The sequence below is a fragment of the Gymnoscopelus braueri genome (genome assembly GCF_963280865.1).
Source record: "Gymnoscopelus braueri genome assembly, chromosome: 4".
Lineage (NCBI taxonomy): Eukaryota > Metazoa > Chordata > Actinopteri > Myctophiformes > Myctophidae > Gymnoscopelus > Gymnoscopelus braueri.
In genome coordinates this window covers 14,082,239-14,096,813 of record NC_137605.1, presented here as the reverse complement: position 1 = coordinate 14,096,813, position 14,575 = coordinate 14,082,239, and the positions used below count along the sequence as shown (strand labels likewise).

Below are 14,575 nucleotides of genomic sequence, written 5' to 3'. Positions count from 1 at the left end.
GGTCCCCGGACCCCACTTTGAGAACCAATGGTCTATAGGAGGTGAAGGGTGTGTGTGTGGTTTGCTGAGGTTTACTGACCATCCTGTTATTCTGTCATACAGGTTCTGGGGATTAAAGTAGAGACCAAGGTATCGTTCACCACAGGAAAGCTGGGACTGTCAGTCGCTTCCTCGCTTTGTTTCTCTGTGTCTCTAATTCTCCTTTCTTTCCTCTCTCTCCTCCTGTCAATGCTGCTTCTTGTTGTCTTCTCTGTTCTCTCCATTCTCTCACTCTCTCACTCTCTCACTCTCTCACTCTCTCTCTGACTCCTGACCTCTTACTCCTGCCCTCTCTCTCTCTCTCTCTCTCTCTCTCTCTCTCTCTCTCTCTCTCTCTCTCTCTCTCTCTCTCTCTCTCTCTCTCTCTCTGCGCTTTGGTCTTCTCCCTCTTATCATAAACATTTTCTCCATCTGTCTTTGAGGAATACTCACATTTACAGCTTGACATTAACTTTCTCCTCACCGTCTAATCTGAACCTTAAAACATATATATTTAACATTGGAAGAACATTTTCATATTCATTGATTGCACATATCCATAGGAGTTCATGAATAGTCTGCTACTGTATACCAGTGTTGGCCTTTATAGGAACCCCAACCATGTGCAGTATATTCTACACCTGTGCAGTATATTCTTATTTTTATTCTTAGTGACTATATTTACCCCTCTAATTATTCACCAAGATTATTCTTGAGTTCCTATGGAGGTGCATGTGAGTGAAAATGTTCCTCCGAAGTGAAAAGTAAATTTATGGAAGACTTCACTAAATGTGATGTAAAATCCTGACTAATTCTAATCGGGACACTAAAGCAGCTGTCAGAGCACTTGTCTCCTGGATTATAAACCGAGAGATGATGCACCTGAGTGTCATCTATTGGCATTATTTGCGTTATCCTGTCAATTCTGTCGTCTTATTTTTCCTAGTCAACCCCAATCTCTACACAATCAAGTAATCTCTGAGTGGTTGACTCCCCTCCAGATATTCTTTGATCAAACACAATTGTTGGTGTGCAAAGAGACTTTTTAGTAATCTTTCACTAACTTAGTGGTTCTCAACTCCAGTAGGGGTACAACAGTTAATCGAACTAATTGATTTAATCAATAATTAAAAACAATATCAATGTTAATAATAGTAGACAATTTTTTCCCTCTCTTTCCATCCCTATTTTGGGCATGTCATTATAGGCAAGAATGTTCTAAATCAGTGAAAGTAGATGATTTACAGTCTTGTGAGCTTATTGATAGTTTACTTTAGCTGTTTTTGTGCGACACCGTTGTACAACAAAGTATAAAATAGGGCTTAAGTGGTTAATCAGACTAATTGATTTAATTGATTATAAATAAATACAAATTTGCATGGATTTGTTGACATAATATAAATAACCTGCTTCTCAGTTATTGGATTCATGGAAAAAGTAATCGATAGAATAATCGTCGCTAAGGAGATAATCGATAGTTGCAGCCCTAAACTCAACTACTGGTGTATTCATGTTAATTGTCTGTTCATGGACTAATGTACTTGAACACCAGGTGAATGTCATCTCTACATCCTGGTAGGAAATGAGTCGTATCTTGGCTTCCCTCAGACAGGAGTTGAAAACCACTGTGCTAAATGCTAACAGCACCTTGCTATGAGCAGGTCTGATCTGTCTTCTCTTAGACCTGCAGGGCCTGCAGGTGGTCTACTGTTGAACCGATCTGCTTCTTTTCCAATCAATCACACACGTCTGACTTCAGACTGCTCTGCCTCCTGACACCTGTCGGATCAGCCTACCGTACAAACTCACCTGCCCGGTCGATGAAATGTGATTGACCCGCTGACCAGCTGACTTGATTTAGTTTTAATCGTAGTGGATGGTTGTTGCTTGTGCTGTGCTGTGTAGAGTTGCATCAGCTAAAGACGGCTGCAATCACACGGTGGTTGCTGTAACACTCTGTTGCGTTTGGAGAACGTGATTAACATTACTTTCATGATTCACTTTCCTCGACCAGTCTAAGGATCTGTTGCACGTGTTCTTCTGTCACCTTCTGTCCACGTGTTTGTGTGTGTGTCTGTGTGTGTGTGTGTGTGTGTGTGTGTTGGTACCGTGCTTTAGGACCTGACCATGAAGTTAAGTTTGATTCAGAGTGTTGGGCTCATTGCCAGAGCCATCAAGGAATGTGTGAAGAGACAAGGCTACGTCTTCTCTCGCAAACAGGAGCTGACGTCCGTCATGCTGGTCAGTAGCGCAATCTGCGCCTCACACCAGTTCAGCTGCTGTAAAATGTCATTTTCACACTGTGAAGAGCATTTCATCTGCTCAAGACTACAGAGTCTTTGATGACAAACACTTCATTCATTTCACTCACTGCAGGGATTTATAACAGCAATAGCCAAGTTATTGTCAAAACACTCTTATTCACCAGTTTATTAATTACAAATATATATTCATAGCACTCTTTAAATAAAGATTGAACTAAATAAAAAGGATTGAGTGAGTAGAAATAATCCTAAAGTGTTGTGGGGTTGTCAGGACTTTATCAAAGCAGAGCCAGCTGATGCCATGAAGACTCCAGTACGCCACAGAGTGATGACTGCCTGTGCCAACCTCATGTATCCTTACCTGTAAAACACTGGTTGAAAAAGTGGGGGCCACCAGGGTGGGCAAAATGGTAAAATAAATGGTAAATGATGCATTTATGTAGCGCCTTTTTATTCATAGTGATTCTCAAAGTGCATTACATTCACCCATTCACAAACTGATGGTGGAGGAAACCATGCAAGGCACTAACCTGCTTACATCCAACTTTTCCAACCTGATGCTTTCACAATTTGTATACAATTTTAAAGCGGAACCCATTTAAAAGAATAAACAATATGTGCGCTCTGCTGGGGCAAACCTGAGACTCCTACTATGCACCATGTTTGACCCTTAACCTTTGGTGCTCCAGCCCCCTGGACCCCCCGCTGAGCGAGAACGAGAACTTTGACCTGCTGAAGGTGTGTGTGAACAGTGTGTTCTCTCTGCCACCGGAAACACACACACCAGAGAAGGTTAAAGATGAGGAAATAATGGACCCCAAGCAGAGAGAGGTGAGGAGATGCACGCACACACACACACACACACACACACGCACGCACGCACGCACGCACGCACGCACGCACGCACGCACGCACGCACGCACGCACGCACGCACGCACGCACGCACGCACGCACGCACGCACGCACGCACGCACGCACGCACGCACGCACGCACGCACGCACGCACGCACGCACGCACGCACGCACGCACGCACGCACGCACACACACACACACACACACACACCTGTGCTCGAGTACTATAATAAATAAACATAAATAATGTACTGAATACTACCCAACTCATAGTGTAATCTTATCCCATAGCTAGAAGGAATGGGGTGGGTAAATGGACACTGATAAACCAAAATTGTAAAATAACTTTAAATATTCTGAGTGACCATTGGCAGTTCACAGACTGTTACATATTTCTAGAAGTGCTTTGGTTCTAATATGGGCTGCAAACTAATTTTTCCACTTAAAGATGAACTAACTAATACATCTGCAGTGGCTGGAGGAGGTCTCCCTACTCTTCCATTGAGAAATGTTGACCCTGGTGTCTGGTAGGACACCTATTGGTTGACAAGTGGTACTGCAGGAAGCTCATGAGTGCAGACTGTTGGCAACCGAGGACATTGCAGAAGTGAATGTTTAAGTGAAGTGGATGAGCCAGGCGTTAGACCTCTGATAATTATGTTGAACCATCCTACTCTGTCCTTATCCTGTATGTTATTACTGTCATGTGCACTGCAGCATCATTTGTATATCTATACGAGTATACATGTTTACCAAAACAAAAAGGCTCAAACACCCATAATAGCTAGACGCCAAACCCACATTCACCAAAAATGTCCTTATGTCAATTTGTAATGTTGCATTACTTAGGATTAACTGGTAGATGTCACAAGCAGAGCTGCACCTGGTTTAGAGAAACCAAATTAAATGATCTGTATTTGTGCTTCATCGACGTCTTTTGTCATTTCTATCCAGGCGTTATACAGGGACACATTTGCTGCACTACAGGAGCTGTTAAAAAGTGTTCTGGCCAAAGACCCCACACCTGACGGCCTGCAGAGCATCTTCAAGGTAACGTCAATCAAAAACCTGGTCCTGGACAGGAGAAAGTAGAAATATATATATACATATGGAAACATATAAAATATAAGTAGCTAGTAGCTTTATTTCAGTTAGTTGCAAGCCATACAATATTACAGTTTGTGTTATTTTCTTTTTTTAATGGTGGTTATGCCAACCCTTTGGCTCTGTAACTTGTGATGTGTGTCCTGTGCAGCATGTTGAATCATGGTTGAGTTCAACTCTGGACCATGAGAGAGAGAGGGCAGTCAGAACTACTGCTAACATGCTCCATTTCTACCTGGAAACACTCACTGTCAAGGTACTCTCACAGTCTCTGTCTGTCTGTCTGTCTGTCTGTCTGTCTGTCTGTGTGTGTCTCTCTCTCTCTCTCTCTCTCTCTGTGTCTCTCTCTCTGTGTCTCGCTCTCTCTCTCTCTCTCTCTCTCTCTCAGTTCGAAGACTACACCATGTTTCATCTCAATCTAATACAATCTTGGTGAATTCATGTCTGTGTTTATGTACTGTATAATTAATTCAATTAATTCACCCAAGCCACCAGTCAAGTCAGCTGGCACATCTGTCATAACCTAGCATCTATCTAAATAACATACTTAGGATATGTCTACAACATCTATCTAAAACATGCAACTTTCTACATCGGCAACGAAATGCTGACCCAAAGATAAGATGCATCTTCAAAACCCCATCCATTATCTGACAGGCCTTTTCTTTGTACCATCTAGTAATTACAAATATGTGTGTTCCATTTTTGGTTTGTTTGTGAACTACGTCTATACTGTTGAATGTTGTATGATATCATAGCGTTATCACATGGTTTGTGCGTGTCAATGTGTGATGGTAGAACATGGTGTCCTTCCACAACCTGGGAGCTCTGCTGGGTCGACTGGCTCCTCGCTGTACCGACCCCCGCCACGATGTACGCCTGGCAGCCGTAGACTGTATATACACACTGCTTTATATACAGCTACGATATGAAGGTACACACACAGTCACACAGACACAGACACACACAGCTTTATATACAGCCAAGATGTGAAGGTACATTCACTGTAGTGTATAAGCAGATCTACAAGCTGAGCTTGTAAATCTGCTATTTTTGAAAAGTTTTGAAAGTTCTTTTGTTATTACACATTGAGTGCCAGGTATTATCATCCAAATCATCCTCAGAGTGACAGCGTTTTTTGCAAAAGACGTCCGGGGCGATGGGGTAGGGGTCCGTCTATCGACTGGAAAAATAATATTTCTGCCGCGATCCGCCATTTTAGTGCGATCGCCCGTCGAAAATGGCTGGTTTTCACCACAAAAAAAAAAGATATGGAGATAGAAGTGTTTTTCCTCAAGATCCTATCATTGGGGCGGCTGACGTCACATCCATCCATATCTTTTTACAGTGTCCTAGGATCATTCCTAAGTTGCGTTAGAGCGCCCTCTTGTGGAATAAAAATAAAAATAAAAAATTGTTGTTACAAAAACGACTATAGACGTTTATGGCACTCGATTGGTGTATTTGCAAAAAAACGTTTTTGGCACCCATTGTGTTAAAGGATGTAATCATACATGTATTTGTTACTGCTGAGAGTCGGGGTTATTTGTATTAGTCAGTGGTTATGATTTCATTCTTGTTTTGCTTACCAGAACTACCTAACATCAAGCTGCTGTTTGAACCTTCCATCTTCTTGTGATTTGCAGGATTCTCCACAGACTATAAGGACGATTCTGTTGAAAGTCTGATGGCCCTGAGGGATTTACTAGAAAACCCTGACTACACTGCTCTCTACAAGACCTGCTCTGACCTCACCAAGGTACCGTTGACTCTGTGCCCTTCAGCAAGGCACTCTGACTCAACTGTCTAGGAATTTGATGAGTCTTTCCCAGGATCACTGCCAGGGCAGTGTTTGTGGTTTACAGCAGTGGTTTTGGGACAAGGGTTGTGACCAGGTGCCTGAGATCTAGCTAGTTAGTCGATGTGGCCAGTGGTGGAAAAAGTACTCAAATTCTTTACTTAAGTAAAAGTACCAATACTGCAATATAGAAATACAGTAAAAGTCCAGAATAAAAAAATGTACTTGAGTAAAAGTACAAAAGTATTGACATCAAAATGTACTTAAAGTACCAAAAGTAAAAGTACTAAAATGTTTGAAAATGGCAGATCTACAAGCTCACAACGCGTCGCATGAGCTTGTAGATCGGCTATTTTCAAATAGCCTAGGTATAAAATAGGGCTAAAGTGGTTAATGTATGGTTTATAATGTAATAATTTATATCTGAAAAGTAACTAGTAACTAAAGTTTTCAAATAATTGTAGTGGAGTAAAAGTACAATATTTGCTTCTGAGATGTAGTGGAGTAGAAGTAAAAGTATTGGAAATTGAAAATACTCAAGTAAAGTACAAATACCTCAAAATTGTTCTTAAGTACAGTACTTAAGTAAATATACTTAGTTACTTTCCACCACTGCAGGTGGCTGAGATCTAATTAGTCAGTGTCTCAATCGTATAGTCAATAGTATCTCTCCGGTGCGGTATGTACCGTAGAATGACAATAACTGCAGATGAATGTAATTTCATTGTGTGTGTGTGTGTGTGTGTGTGTGTTTGTGTGTGTGCAGGTGATCAGTAAGCGTCTTCCACAGCAGCAGGTGACCACGTTGCTGTTCATGCTGTTTGAAGGTGTGGCGGACAGTCAGAACAACTGCTGCAGAGCTTCCACCGTCATCATCAACACTCTGATGAAGAACAGAGGAGCCGCTCTGCAGGATTTGGTAACACATACGCACGCACACACACACACACACACACACACACACATACACATACACATACACATACACATACATACATACATACATACATACATACAGACACACACACTGATCAGACAGTCACTACTGTATGACAGGTGTACACACACAATACACTGATCAATCAACACACTCACAGGCACGCACGCACACACATACGCGCGCACACACATACGCATACTCTCATACATGGACTCAAAACCATGCAGAGGCATGCAATTGATCTCTTTTTTTGTATGTTTCGTGTGTGTGTGTGTGTCTGCGTGTGTGTGTGACTGTCTTCTAGGTTCCAGAGATGATGGAGGTGATTCACTTGCGTCTACAGAGCATCACAGAGGAGAAGGTAATTTATTCACTATGTCAATATTAATTATGATTAGTATAAATATTGAATATTGATTAGTATAATTTGTGCTAGTATGCAGCGCTGCCCGGACATGAGGCGAAATGTCTTGTTTGATGTCACTTCTTAATTATTGTGTTACTAATAGTAATGGGTGTTTCTATGTCCAGGTGAGGGTGGCTGTGGGGCAGACCGTTCTCATCCTGGCCACTCAGCATCTACCAACTGTCTTCAATACACTGATCAATCAACCACTACCTTATGACAGGTACACATCTCTCTCTCACACACACACACACACACACACACACACACACACACTACGCTGATCAATCAACCACTACCATATGACAGGTACACATTACACTTACAATACATTGATCAATCAACCGCTACCATAACAGAAACACATAACTTGTCAATCAACCACTACCATACGACAGGTACACAACTACTAGATACTACTGCAGTGGTTCTGCTGGTTCTCACCAGAAAACATAGATTTCTGAAGTATTTGACATGGGAGACAAGTCAAACCCCTTGGACACATGTGGTTGACTGGTAGTCAACCAATTTAGAGCAACACTAGGTAAGGATAGCGGGTCAGGGAGAGATACAGCATAATTTCTCCCAGTATAATAACTACTGGACATTGTAGCATTAATTTGTAACACATTTTTCCCTATATACTTTGTTATACCATAAATGCAGGTGTCACTTGTTAGCTAAAGAGTTGTTAGCTTGTAAATCAGTTCTTGTTGGCAAGCGACAACATCTTGTTGTCGCTTGCCTGGGGAGCCAGAGCCCCTGGTTGTAGCAGGTACGATTCCAGGCCAGGCCAGCAATGTGTCGATGTGTGTCTGTGAGCAATGGCTGCTCACTGCTCCTAGTTGTTATAGGATGGGTAAATGGAGAGGATGAATTTCACGTGTGTGCATATATACATGCATATACAGTGACAAAAAAACACCCCAAGGAGTGGGGACTATTCTATTCTATTCTATTCTATTTGTGTCCAGTTGGAGCAGTGAGATGTGGATGGCTCTGGGTTCAGACCCCATGGTGGCCACCAACATCATGGAGATGGTCATGGAGAAGCTGGCTGTCATGGCTCCCTACATGGACAAGAAGGACTCCATGATGAGAACAGGCAAAGTGGCCACTAGTCCGCCACTGGCTGTAAGTCTCTCTTACACACACGCACACATGCACCGCACACACACACACACACACACACACACACACACACACACACACACACACACACACACACACACACACACACACACACACACACACACACACACACAGTGTACTTAAACATTGACACACATACTCAAACTGACATTCAGATGCAGTTCACTCATCAGACACTCAAACATGCACATACTGTACACACGCGCACACACTCACACAAAAACTCGGTCTACATTTAACACATTGACCGCCGGGCCCGTAGTTCTACGGGCCGTTAAATCCAACGGTTAAGCGCCGATCCCGTAGCCTACGGGCTGTGGTGCTTTTTCCTTTTTTTCGATTTTTTTTTTTTTCAATTTTCCAGGGGGACCATTTTCAGTGTAACACCACCCGAAATCGACCGGAAGTGCGATCACGTTTTTTGTTTCCCGTCTGCCTTCATTCTAAGTCGTACACAAAAAGCCCTGTAAAACCTGTACAGGACATGTAGTTTTTCATCCTCGCATTTCCCATGTTAACATAAACGATCAGAACTCAAACATGGCGGCTCCGTTTGACACGCGGTCTCGACGAGTAGACACCAGGACATGTGCCCGTTGTTTACAAACAGTGGATCGGGCAATCTAAAGGATTTTAACGGGGCCTATGGCGACCTGAAAAAAACAAAAAACAACAATAAAACCTTGGCACTGGTGAGTACATTATGAGATTAGCCCTTGGCGGTGGATGTGTTAAAGGTAGGGTAAGTGATATTTTTTTGGTTAAAACAAAAAGTATTTTGTTAAAAGGTTAAAGCACTATATTCTGATAGTAATCATTGCTATAGAGTGTTTGTTCAGTAACAGGAGTCTCCCCGTCTCTCCAGCTCTTTAATAAACAGAAAATACATTTTCCGGTAGGTGTCAAAATCTCAGCCAATCAGGAGAAAGTACCCATTTTTAAGCTTCATTTTTATAGTGTTCCTGTTCCAATTTTGCCTGCTCATTTCTTAGTGTCATCGCTTCCAATTTCACTTGTTTAATCTATATCCTGATTGAGTTCTCTATCCTGATTGGATAAAATTGGAAATGAAACTGAAACTGAAACGAAAATGCATTTTCTGTTTTATAGAGCTGGAGAGACAAGGAGACTCCTTTTACTGAACAAACACTCTATAGCAATATAGACTATATTCTGAGTACTATCAGAATATAGACCCATTTTGCAATTATTTGAATAATTGCAAATCACTTACCCTACCTTTAAATCTTTTATTACAAATAAATTATGAAAATATTCATTTTGTGTGTGTGTGTGTGTGTGTTTCCCTTCAGATGACGTGCGGTCTGAGGGAGTTGATGTTAAACGGTCAGAGTCAGGACGCAGCCGTCAGTCTGTTCCCTCAGCTGTTCTCCTGTCTGACCGTCAGACTAGGAGCCAGTGTAGGAGTGTCCCCACCCAAAGACAACCACACTAAACACAGCACCACCCTCCATGTAGCAGGGTACGTACACACATGTCTGTCTGTTACCTAAGCTGTATTAACATGACATACTTATGTATCTGTTGCCAAAGCGACAAAGTATACATACAAACTAACAAACAAAGATAATCAAACGTCAATACATTTCAATGAATAATTTCGTGTGTGTGTGTGTGTGTGTGTGTGTGTGTGTGTGTGTGTGTGTGTGTGTGTGTGTGTGTGTGTGTGTGTGTGTGTGTGTGTGTGTGTGTGTGTGTGTGTGTGTGTGTGTGTGTGTGTGTGTGTGTGTGTGTTGCAGCACGGCGGTGGATGCGTTGCGTGTTCTGTTGGCGAGGGCCCAGTTGGACGAGGTGGTGAGAACGTTGGACCAGGAGAACGCCTGGGAGGACATGAAGGAATACAACACACACACGCACGGTGTAACCCTGCTGGCCAGGTACACACCTAGAGCATTGGGAACCGCTGTGCCAAGTTTGAAGTAGATCGGCCATACGTTTTTTGAGATACGCGAAGGACAGATACGCACACTGATATGTTGGCGCACACACCGAGATTTGTGGAATTTATAGTCAGATAGTACAGATTTCCATTACGAAGTGTGGGGGCGGCTGTTAAAAAGGCTTTCACGTCATCCAGGTTTGTTTATATTAGGTCGGCCATCCGTTCAGTGCTTTGTAAAGCATTGAATGGTTTAGGGCCAAAATACATTTCTCATCTTGTGCCACATCATGAACCCTGAATAAAATGAATAAATACAAAATACGAACAAATTCACCTTAATGCCCATGTAACTGAAATGGTCTAAGTATAATAAAGGGCTTAAAGGTTCTATGACATTCATTTTCACTTTTTTTATTTTTTACGTTTTTTTTGGGGTTTTATGACCTCAATTACACCCCAAAAAATTGAACTTTGAACATTCAGTGGATTTTCTGTGGTCTGGGGTTTTCTGAATAATTAGGCTGAAAAGTAATCTTTGAGAGCTTGGCCCTTCAGCAGTGAGGTCACAGCCGATTAATCCCGCCCACTCTCCTCCTCGCCCCTCCCCTCCCCTAACCTTTCCTTTGGGGGGGGGCGGAGCAGACGCGATGATTGACAGGCAAAATCCCTCACCAGCGACACCCGCAGGCAAAGATTTCTTTTTTCATTGCAGTTGAAAAGGCTTTAGAAATGTGAGAGAAAAACACCTGCCATGGATCAATGGAGTGGATTTTTTTGTTAAACCTTTCTATACACGTTTGAAGGACCATGACAAAGACTTTTAATGTGTGGTAAAACTGAACGTCATGAAACCTTTAAGCTGGTTGTGACTTGTGTTTATTAGAAGGAGTGCTTGTTCACAGCGTATGTGCCGTGTTTATTTTCACTTCCATGCAGGGCGATGGCCAAGCATGCAGGTCCGAAATTACCTCCCATCATAGAAAGTCTGTGTCCTTCTCTGAACAACATCTATGAGTGTCAGAGGATCACTGTCACTGCCTTCTTCTCTGAGGTACAGCACACACATCTATTATGTGCTATTGTTCTCAAACATTGTCATGTCCTAAATGTATACATAATTGAAAATGTGTGTCTCTCTCTCTCTTTCTCTCTCGCTCTCTCTGTTCCCTCAGTTGTTAAACCATCATGTTGTAACAGAACTGATGCTCGTTGACGTTTTGATGAACAACATGATGGAGAGAATCTCAGATCCGTGTTGTGGCGTGCGCATGCTGGCCGTACGAGGCCTCGGAAACCTGGCCGTGGGCTCACCTGAGAAGGTGAATTTGCGTGCACACACACACACACACACACACACACACCCACACAAACACACACACACACAGACACACGCTTGTGTGTAAATGTTATGTGATACTGTCTGTTACTATGCTAACATGAGTCTCTGTTTCCTGCCTAATGTTCCTTTATTGTAACCGTTTATCAGGTACAGTATAGAGACAAATAATTACTTAACCACTATAAACTCTATACTTTGTCCCCCATTTTAGCTGAATTTTCATCTACTATGACATGCCTAGAATAGGGTTCATCTGGTTAAAACAATATCATTATCTCTATCTCTCTCTCTAGGTTAACAAGTATGCTAAGGAGTTGTTGGCAGCTATGAGTTCAGGCATGGAGGAGAAGGATGATCCAGGTAAGAACATGTCCAAAGAAATCCATCACATCATCATCACCTGCTCAGTCAGTCTGGTGTAGCCACCTGGTGATTAGTCTGGTGAAGGGCATGTGAGCCCGAAACTTCACAGCGCTTTAGGGTGCAATAAATTCATATTTCTTTGAGCGCTTTTTAAATTTAGTTTAGTCTAAAACGGTGTGGAAACAATTCAGAGATTACGATTCGTATTACTACATTGCTGAACCAATACAAATGCGACGCAAATCGACATGTTGTGAGCATGTAGATCGGCTATTTTTGCTATTTTTTGAAAATCGGATTATTTTAGTAAAATCGATTTGGTTTTATAATCAATTAAATCAAGTAGTTTGATTAACTATTGCACCCCTAATCGCGAGATGGAAGTCTCCAAACGCCTGGCTACGCAAGACTTCCTGGTCAGAACATTAACTGTCCAGTGTGTTAATGACAAATTATCCTTATATCATCCTCTATGTCTGTCTGTCTGTCTGTATGTATGTATGCGTGCCTGTATGTATGTATGCCTGTTTGTCCAGGTAAGTTGATAACCCTGGAGTCCATGTCAGGACTGTCTAAAGTGCTCCTTCACCTGGACAAGAAGAACGTCCATCTCCTGGTGGTCTACATCTTCATGAAGATCAAACCTTTCCTGGAGAACGTACGTCTTTACTTTAATCTCTTTGTGCTTTTCTTTCTGATGGTTTTTAGGCCTGCTATTCTGCACAGCATTTCAATACTTTGTTTATTGTTTGTCCACCAAACAGTAAAACATTCCATTGACTATGTTCATTCTGTAACACCTTTAACCTTAAACCTCACCTCTACATGTGTAAGCATACTAACATTAAGACCTTAACACTAAACATCTGAAGCATCTTGTTTTTAGTTGTTAATTCATAGTTGTGTAATCTTGTCTAGTTCAGAATGTGGGATATTTTTAAGCCTGAGCGATTGATTGATCGATTACTATTAACAGTTTGCAAAAAGTACAGTGGTACAGTTATAACACATAACACAAAAAGCCCTGAGAGCTTGTTTCCATTGTGGTCCTATGTATTCAATTCATCGATTCATCATCAAGACATATAATACTATACAATAAATCATCAATACTAAGAGCAGTAAAAGTATATTTACAGAAAAATCACACCCAGTGTGAAGTGGGCGGTGTCTTGCTAGCTAATCACAATACTGAATGGAGTCAACCAATCATGTACAAAAAATAAATACATTTATTGAAACACTGCAAAGTTTGCCCCTTGATATTCTTCATCCAATTTGATCATCAGTTGTATGACCTTTTGTTGGTCTTTGATGACTGCAACAAGGGTTCCTCTTGAACCATTGGTCAAACCATCAAGAGTGTCCAAATTGTGAATTAGCATGACTTGAGCATCTATCTTGACTCTCAAGGTTTGCAGAAATGCTGAATTGCCAACTGTTCCTTTTGTGTTCAGTTTAGTTTGAAAATTTGGAATTGTAGGATGATGATTAATGGCTTCTATTTCAATGTGCTCTGTCACAATTCTGTCTTTAACCTTTTCTGATATATCCTTTGATCTGAAAGGGCCAGTTCTAGGAAGACTTTCTATTTTCTTCTCAATATCGGTTTTCCCTTTTCTCATTTCAGCCATAGTGATCTTTGAGTTCTTTTTTACTGTTCTCACGAAATGGACAGCATCTAAGTTAAATATACTAGTGTCACATCAAAGTGGTTTTAGATTAATTTCATCATATGTCTCACTAGCCAATCACAGCATGTGGAATTGGAGCACTATGTCACTGTTGTTATTTAACAGTGGTCATCACGGTGATGGAAGCTCACTTAAAAGAATAATGTGTTTTTTTTAATACCCTTTCCACCCACAATGTGTGATTCACTTAAAAAAAAACATAAATGTGTATAGTGCATAGTCCTATTTATGTGTCATGTTTCCCTAGCCAATCACAGTCCTGAATAGACTGTGATTGGCCAATCACGGTGCAGGGTTAGGGGGGTACACTGGTGGCCAATCACAGCGCAGGATTTGGTGTGCAAATATCCAAACCTAACATATAGGGGCGGTTTCACCGCCCCTATATGTGTGGTCATCACAGTGGTCATCACAGTGATGGAAGCTCACTTCAAAAAAAATATGTTTTTTTTAAGTGCATAGTCCTATTTATAGGTTGTTAATGTCATCATGTGTCTCGCTAGCCAATCACAGTGCTGAATAGAGTCAGCCAATAGAGTCAGCCAATCACAGTACAGCTAGGGGTGTACTAATGAGCCAATCACAGTACAGCAAATGTGTACTAATGAGGTGTCCCAACCCCACTTATAGGGGCGGCTACACCGCCCAAAAACTGTGGGGGGTCATTTCTTTTGGCAAGCTAGAAGACTTGTCAGGTGCTCTTTTATGGAGGTGGTTTTGATCTTGATTAACATAAAGGT

General features: G+C 41.7%; 1 protein-coding gene across 3 annotated transcripts in view; it reads left to right on the top strand.

Moving 5' to 3' along the window:
• mroh1 (maestro heat-like repeat family member 1) overlaps positions 1–14,575 on the top strand; it is a 72,322-nt gene that overhangs the window by 47,538 nt on the left and 10,209 nt on the right. For 2 of the 3 annotated variants that reach the window (XM_080426673.1, XM_080426672.1), the window contains exons 24-41: positions 103–129; positions 2,137–2,259; positions 2,554–2,633; positions 2,972–3,113; positions 4,091–4,186; positions 4,392–4,496; positions 5,039–5,174; positions 5,887–5,999; positions 6,805–6,957; positions 7,283–7,339; positions 7,510–7,607; positions 8,359–8,518; positions 9,850–10,019; positions 10,297–10,434; positions 11,376–11,490; positions 11,612–11,758; positions 12,072–12,138; positions 12,678–12,799. In XM_080426673.1, coding sequence (XP_080282799.1) covers positions 103–129; positions 2,137–2,259; positions 2,554–2,633; positions 2,972–3,113; positions 4,091–4,186; positions 4,392–4,496; positions 5,039–5,174; positions 5,887–5,999; positions 6,805–6,957; positions 7,283–7,339; positions 7,510–7,607; positions 8,359–8,518; positions 9,850–10,019; positions 10,297–10,434; positions 11,376–11,490; positions 11,612–11,758; positions 12,072–12,138; positions 12,678–12,799 — 2,049 coding nt within the window. The remainder of the gene's footprint in view (positions 1–102; positions 130–2,136; positions 2,260–2,553; positions 2,634–2,971; positions 3,114–4,090; positions 4,187–4,391; positions 4,497–5,038; positions 5,175–5,886; positions 6,000–6,804; positions 6,958–7,282; positions 7,340–7,509; positions 7,608–8,358; positions 8,519–9,849; positions 10,020–10,296; positions 10,435–11,375; positions 11,491–11,611; positions 11,759–12,071; positions 12,139–12,677; positions 12,800–14,575) is intronic. The other variant, XM_080426674.1, reaches the window with a different exon arrangement.